Source organism: Platalea leucorodia (assembly GCF_965183815.1).
Source record: "Platalea leucorodia genome assembly, contig: HAP1_HAP1_SCAFFOLD_24, whole genome shotgun sequence".
Taxonomy (NCBI): Eukaryota; Metazoa; Chordata; class Aves; order Pelecaniformes; family Threskiornithidae; genus Platalea; species Platalea leucorodia.
In genome coordinates, this window is record NW_028121458.1 from 1,792,514 (window position 1) to 1,799,747 (window position 7,234).

The 7,234-nt window shown below is 52.4% G+C and overlaps 1 protein-coding gene across 1 annotated transcript; it reads right to left on the reverse strand.

The window, feature by feature from the left end:
* Nucleotides 1–5,975: 5,975 nt before the first annotated feature.
* LOC309603218 (olfactory receptor 14A16-like) lies at nt 5,976–6,956 on the reverse strand (the record flags this gene model as incomplete). The annotated part of the gene is made up of 1 exon (XM_082338117.1): nt 5,976–6,956. Exon 1 carries the CDS (start codon nt 6,930–6,932, stop codon nt 5,976–5,978), a length of 957 nt encoding a protein of 318 aa, XP_082194243.1. The 5' UTR covers nt 6,933–6,956.
* Nucleotides 6,957–7,234: the final 278 nt, after the last annotated feature.

A 7,234-nucleotide genomic window follows, 5' to 3' on the forward strand; every position in this document is an offset into this window, starting at 1 on the left:
TGCAAACCCAAGGTGTTTCAATGCTACTGGTCACTCTGCTCCCCTGTAGCAGGTGAGAAAGCTGGGCACCTGAATGTGACTTGCTGTGTGCAAAGAGTGAGGAGGGATATGCACAGTCCTGGGCAGGGACTCTTTTGAGGGGGGCACTGGGCTTTCTGCAAGACAGAAAATGATCTCTTTGAATGCTGTAGGCCTGACTAGCATCAGAAAATGTGAAAAAAAAAACAAACAACCAAAAAACAAACAAACAAAAAACCAAAGCAAAACAAAAAACCACCCCACACAAAACCAAAAAATAAAACCAACAGAGAAAATAAGAAAATGATCTAGAATGAAGAAAATGCTAAGCCTCTCGGATTCTTTGTGTTCCTATCCTCCTGGATTTGGTTTGGTTTGTAGCAATCTACTCGTCTTTGGTGACTTCATGTGCTGGGGAGGATGCAGTTCCAGGGACACAGATGCCTGGTGCCAGTGTCGATGCCCTGGCATCCTCTGCCCAGGCTCCATCTGCAGCTCCCGAGGGGCTCTGGTCTCTGATAACTGCCAGTCCCAGGCAAGCACCTCAGGTGCACTGGGGCCTCTAGAGGTGGCACTGGGTGCTTATGGTCAGACAGAGGAACTCAGCCTGAAAACCTAAGAAAATTTTTCAATATTAAAAAAAAAAAAAAAAAAGAGCACCTTTTAATCAGCTGAAATGGTTCAATACTTTCAATAAAATGTCAGTGTAATTTCTCTCATGCCAAAATGCCAGAATTTTCAGGATGTGTCTTAATCGTGTGAGAAGATACATAGCTTTCCCCCTGTACTTGCCTTGCTGCTACTCTGTATTATAGTGTGCATATCATCTCACTAATCTTTCAGGTATTTCCACCTGGCCTGACTAAACCGATCATGTCTGAAGTCACCTTTCCAGCAGACTAACTGGACTCATGCACTTTCCATTGGTCTCCAGATTCCCCTTCCTCTGCCTCTGTGACCATTCAGATACCTCTCACCATTCCAGCTGCTACTTTGAACTTTTCTTTCAGTAGTCTGCCTAGCTGTCTCTATAGCTAGTTCTTGAATTCTATTTATCATTTCCTCTCTGTCTAAAACATCTCTTGTCTGGTTACCCCTTGTGAAAAGCAAACCTCTTTGGAGGCAGCTTGGATGTACCATACAGTGAAGGTGTGATTTATTGTTTATCATGTTGTACTTTTGGTTGTTTGGGGGTTTTTTAACAATTAGGAAAAACCCTTCTGTGCCTGTTTGCAGCCAGTTCTCTTCTGGAGAAGTCTGCTGTAAGGCAAAGTGACCTAAGTCCCAGGCGGTGAAGGAGAGAAACGGTGGGGTTGGGGAGATGAGGAGCACAGAGGCCCATACAGTGTTGGACCTCAAGGGACTGCTTTTCGTCCTGGTCGAGACCTCCTTAGGAGACCCTGGATCAATATCAACTGGAGAATGCTGCTATCACGTCTTCAAAGTTGTCATTGAAATCTTTCTCTTTAACTCCACTCCTGAAACCCCTCTAATTAGCTGGAGAAGACTTGATGAAGATGATGGAAGAGACATGACTCCTTAGGCCTTTCTTCATTTTAATGAGCCCCATGGTGTATTTGGTGCTCTGAGTCCATGAACGTCCTCCACTGAGAGAAGACAGAAGTAATCTCTCAAGAAGTCAAAAAGTCAGAAGCAAAACCCAAGCTGTCTTGAAGCATTAATGGGCCCCACTGAGGGCCATTACTGACAAAGCCTCCTCATGGACTTGTCAGAGCAGATAGCTGGAGGCTGTGATTGCAGGTAGGCAAAGGCACTGTGCAGGTGGCTCTGATGTGAGTCAAGCCTTGGCTGACTTTATGAAGCAGAAAGGCCAAGTGCTGACCTGCAGCCTGTGGGAAGGGAGATCCTGTCCCTCACAGAGCTCAGGGCTCTTCCTGGGGCAGGGTGATGTGGGATGTTCAATGCTTAGTGAAGGACAAGAGTATGGCAGTGGCCGGCCTTCCCAGGGGCTGCAAGGAGACAATAAGGCCCCGGTGCCATGAGAGCAACCTGTCTCCTCGTAGACATCGGTAGCACAGACAGCTGCCATGGCCAAGGGGACAAAGACCTCAAGCACATGCAGGCAGGATCCAAGCTTTTTGGGAAGGAAAGGAGAGGGAGCTGCCCTTATATCCAAGAGGTCAGCAGGAACGCATGGAGCTCTGCCTTGGGATGGGTAATGAGCTAGCTGGGAGCTTATGGGTCAGGATTTGCAGGCAGACCAGCATCGCTGATGTTGTAGAGGGTGCCCGGTACAGAGCACCTGAGCAGGAAGCACCAGAGGAGGCCTTCTTCAGGCAACAGGCAGAAACCCCACATTCACAGGCCCTGGTCCTCATGAGGACTTGAACCACCCTGATATTTGCTGGAAGGACAACAGGGCAGGACACATGCAATCCAGGCGGTTTCTGGAGACCATCAACGATAACTTCCCAAGAATGCAGAGAATGGGCTTGGAAAGCCAAAGCCCACCTGCAGTTGCATCTGTGGAGGGATTTGAAGAACAAGAGCAGCTTCTACAGTGACATCAGCAGCAAAAGGAAGGCTGGGAAAAAACACGGGCCTGCTGCTAAATGGGGCTGGGGCTGTAATGACAGAGGATGCAGAAAGGGCCAAGGCACTCAGTGCCTTCTTGGTGAGACTGGCCTTCAGGAATCCCAGGCCCCTGAGACCAGAGGGCAAGTCTGGTGGAGGAGGATCAGGTTAGGGAACCTTTAGACAAACCAGATATAAACAAGGCCATGGGAGCTGACAAGATGTGCTCGTGAGGGCTTAGCAATGTGGCCAATGTCATTGTGAAGCCACTCTTGGTCACCTCTGAAAGGTCCCATGGCTTTTGGGTGAGACTTCTGAGGACTGGAAGAAAGCGTGTGTCAGTCCTGTCTTCAAGGAGGACGAGCAGGAGGAGCTGTGGAGCTGCTCAGCCAGGCTCCCATAACACCCTCCTAGACCAAGAATGGACTAGAGAAGGGGAAAGTGAGGGCAATGGCAAACTGGCTGACTTGCTGGGCTCACAGCTTTTGTGACCTGCAACACAAACTCCAGCGGGAGGCAAGTCACTAATGGTGTTCCCCTGGGTCCAATATTAGGGCCGATACTGTTTAATCTCTTACTGGTCTGGAGGATGAGAGCGAGGGCACCCTCAGGGAGTTGACAGATGACAGGATACTGGGAGGAGTGGCTGATAAACCAGAGGGTTGCACTGGGATTCCGAGGGACCTCAACAGGCTGGAGAAGGGGTTCAGAGGAGATCCTCATGAAGTTCCACAAAGGGAAATGCAAGGTCCTTTACGGAAAAGGACCTGCAGGTCCTGGTGGGCAAGAAGTGCGACATCAGCCAGCAATGTGCCAGCAATGTGTATAGAAGGCAATCAGCATCCTTGGCTGCATTAGGAAGGGCAGCAGGCAGAGGCAGGTGATCCTTCCCCCTCTCCTCAGCACTGGTGAGGCAATACCTGGAGTGCTGGGTCCAGTTCTGGGCTCCTCAGTGCAACGAAATTGAGAACTTGCAGAAACGAGGCTGGCTCTGGGCCATGAAGATGACTGAGGACCAGAGCATCTTTCACATGAAGAGAGGCTGAGAGAGCTGGGACTGTTCAGCCTAGAGAAGAGAAGGCTCGGGGGGAATCTCATTAAAGTGTAAAAAAAACCTGATGGGAGGGAGTGAAGAAGAGGGATCCAGGCTCTTCTCAGTGGTACCCAGTGACAGAAAAAAAGATTAAACCCCCTGAAATGCCATCTGAACAGAAGACAACACTTGTTAAATGTGAGGGAGGTCAAACACTGGGTCAGGTTTCCCAGAGAGTCTCCATCCTTGGAAATACTCAAGCAGAGACATGCCCTACAGAAGGACTGTGGTAGTGAATGGGAGCTGGTGCTGGGGCAGAGCCAGGGGCCATGGCGGACATCAGAGACGACCTCCAGCAGCTCCCCTTCAACCAAGGCAGGGAGTAATGCACCCAGTGGTGCTCCTGAGAGAGGATGGTGACGCAGGGAAGGAGGCACCAGGGGCTGCGGTGCAGGGAACAGATGCTTGCCTCTGTGTCTTGGGCCTCCTGGAAGCGGTGCCAGGGGCTGCACCCCCGAGGCACCCCCAAGCCTGCAAGCAGCCGTGAGTCCGCTCCTGACTGTGGGGAGCTGCTCTGGCTTCAGAGAGCCTGCTGGCAGAGCTGGAGCTGTTGGAGCTCAGCCTGCCCCTCCAGTACTATGACTGGGGTGACAGCCCTGCCTGTTTGAGGGTCATTTTGAGGGTCATTTGGAGTCCTGGCAGTGTGGGAGCTTCCTGGAGCATCATGGCTCTTGTTCTCATTCCCATCCCTGCAGCAGCACAGCTCTGCTGCCACACAGCCCAGCTGTGCAGGCATCAATGGGGCAGGCTGCATTCGGGGGAGGGAAAACATCCCCCTGGGACGGTCTGCTCAATAGACCTCAGTGCCACATCCCTCGGCAGCCCTCCTGCTTTGGCAGCCCTCCCCAGCACCGGTCCCTGCCCAGACTTGGCTGTGTCCCGGGCAGGGGTTCATAGACAGGGGACTGCCAGGGTCTGGGCATGTGGGAGTTGGGGAAGGGCTGGATGTTCTCCCAGTGTAGGTGGAGCCGGTTGCATTTAAATGATCGGCCCACACCTGGACCATGGTGAATGGCCAGGGCTGGAAAACACAAAGGGTCAGGACTGGGGGTGACTTTGGGGCCAGCATATGGGCTGGGGGAGACTGTCTCAAGGGCATGTGCTGGGCACAGGGACTGAGGGACAACAGCAAACTCACGGGGTCATGCTTCCTTCAGCGCAGGCCCTGGCAAAGGTTCCCAGCCTCCCTTTCAATGCCACGCTTCAGGAGGAACCATGGCACTAAGGGGTGGGGAGTGAGGGATGCCAATTCTGCTTCATCCACTTCCCAGACCTCAGGGAGCACCAGGACAGAAAGGAATGCTGGCTCTGCACCGTGAGCCTGCTTTAGGGTAACCACAGTCTGGGCACTACTGCTGATGAGCGCAATGCCAGAATTTGTCTCCCCCAGGCAATTTCCAGCCCACATCAGCTGCCACCTGAATTTTCCCCACCCCTCCTCTGATGCAGCTGGAGGTTTCCTGGCCCCCTCCCCATGCTCCCTGCAGGGCCTTGACCTGGATGGGGATCACTACCGCTAATCCGCCTCCCTGGGGGTCTCTGGATGTGGCAGGTGCTTGAAGGGACTGTGGTGCTTTCCCAAGGACAGTAGGTGTGTTCATTAGGGCCTGAGGGTGACAAGAATCACTCTCCGGTCTTCCTTTTTTGTACCTGCTTGGTGCCCACTGCCTCCCCTGGGACGGCAGAGTCCTCGTTTCCCTACAGATCCCTGCGTTTAGCACTTTCCCTTCGGGTGACTCCATTGTGGGGGACCTCTCACTTTGTGGGGATCATGTCACTGCCCACCCCAAGCACACGCTGTCCATGGGGATGCCCCAGGCTCCCCAGGCAACTCCAGACTCCCATCCTTAAGGACATCACCTGCCATATCTGGAAGCCCCGGGATGTGTCCCCCATGTGGGACAGCCCTGCATATGTGCCTCAGTGACCATTCACCATCTCCACTGTAACTAGAAACTTGAATGCAAACCTTGCTCTCTAACAGGTCGCAACATGACATTGAGCTCTTTGCTCCTGAGTCCATGGAGCAACAGGCCCTTTTGGGGTGCAGCTGCTCATGACCACGCTTGGCAACAGCTTTGGAAGACAAGTCGAGGCTTCGGGCACTGCACTGGGGAGAAGGCATTTATTAAAGATCTGCTATGAGAGAGTCAGCACTGACCCAGTGTTAGACATACATAAATACATGCTACAGGCAAGACAGAGAAAGCTCAATGAAGCCATAATGACAGTGATAATGATAACGATGATAATGATAATTATAAATATAGTGATGCTAATGATAATAGAAAACCTCACAAAGTCCTGGAATGGTTTACTGTGGGAGTTCTTAGTGGAGACAGAAGGGAAGTTTATGCCTCCTGAAAAAAGCCCTTGAAATCACTTTCCTCAAGACGTCTTTGAGCTCCTGGTTCCTCATGCTGTAGATGAGAGGGTTCACTGCTGGAGGCACCACCGAGTACAGCACTGCCACCACTAGGTCCAGGGATGAGGAGGAGATGGAGGGGGGCTTCAAGTAGGCAAACATGGCAGTGCTGACAAACAGGGAGACCACGGCCAGGTGAGGGAGGCATGTGGAAAAGGATTTGTGCCGTCCCTGCTCAGAGGGGTTCCTCAGCACGGCCCTGAAGATCTGCACATAGGACACCACAAGGAAAACAAAACACCCAAAGGTGAAACAGGCACTAACCACAAGGAGCCCATTTTCCCTGAGGCAGGCATGTGAGCAGGAGAGCTTGAGGATCTGGGGGATTTCACAGAAGAACTGGTCCAGGACATTGCCTTGGCAGAGGGGTAGGGAAAATGTATTGGCAGTGTGCAGCACAGCATAGAGAAACCCAGTGCCCCAGGCAGCTGCTGCCATGTGGACACAAGCTCTGCTGCCCAGCAGGGTCCCGTAGTGCAGGGGTTTGCAGATGGCCACGTAGCGGTCATAGGACATGACAGTGAGGAGAGAATACTCTGCTGAGATCAAGAAGACCAAAAAAAAGAGCTGTGCAGCACATCCCAAGTAGGAGATGTCCCTGGTGTCCCACAGGGAATTGGCCATGGCCTTGGGGAGAGTGGTGGAGATGGAGGCCAGGTCGAGGAGGGAGAGGTTGAGGAGGAAGAAGTACATGGGGGTGTGGAGGTGGTGGTCACAGGCTATGGCTGTGATGATGAGGCCGTTGCCCAGGAGGGCAACCAGGTAGATGCCCATGAAGAGGCAGAAGTGCAAGAGCTGCAGCTCCCGCGTGTCTGCGAATGCCAGGAGGAGGAACTGGGTGATGGAGCTGCTGTTGGACATTTGCTTCCTCTGGGCATTGGGCACTGTCCAAAAAGGAACAGACAGTGACAAGTTAGGAGAATCTTCTCTTGAAAATCCCGTGCCATTTCTCATTGAAATCCCCCCTCCCTGAGCTGAATGAGGAACGCGTCAGCTCAGTCCCCAACCCTGTCAACTGAATGACATGGTGCCTCACAGTTGTAAATACAGCTTGGGCACCCAGTTCCCATGAGGAGACCTCCATTGAAGGATCCCCAGTCATAGTTAGAAGAGAAGCTGATCTGCACCACCACCCCAACCCCAGAGACCAAGAGCATCACTGA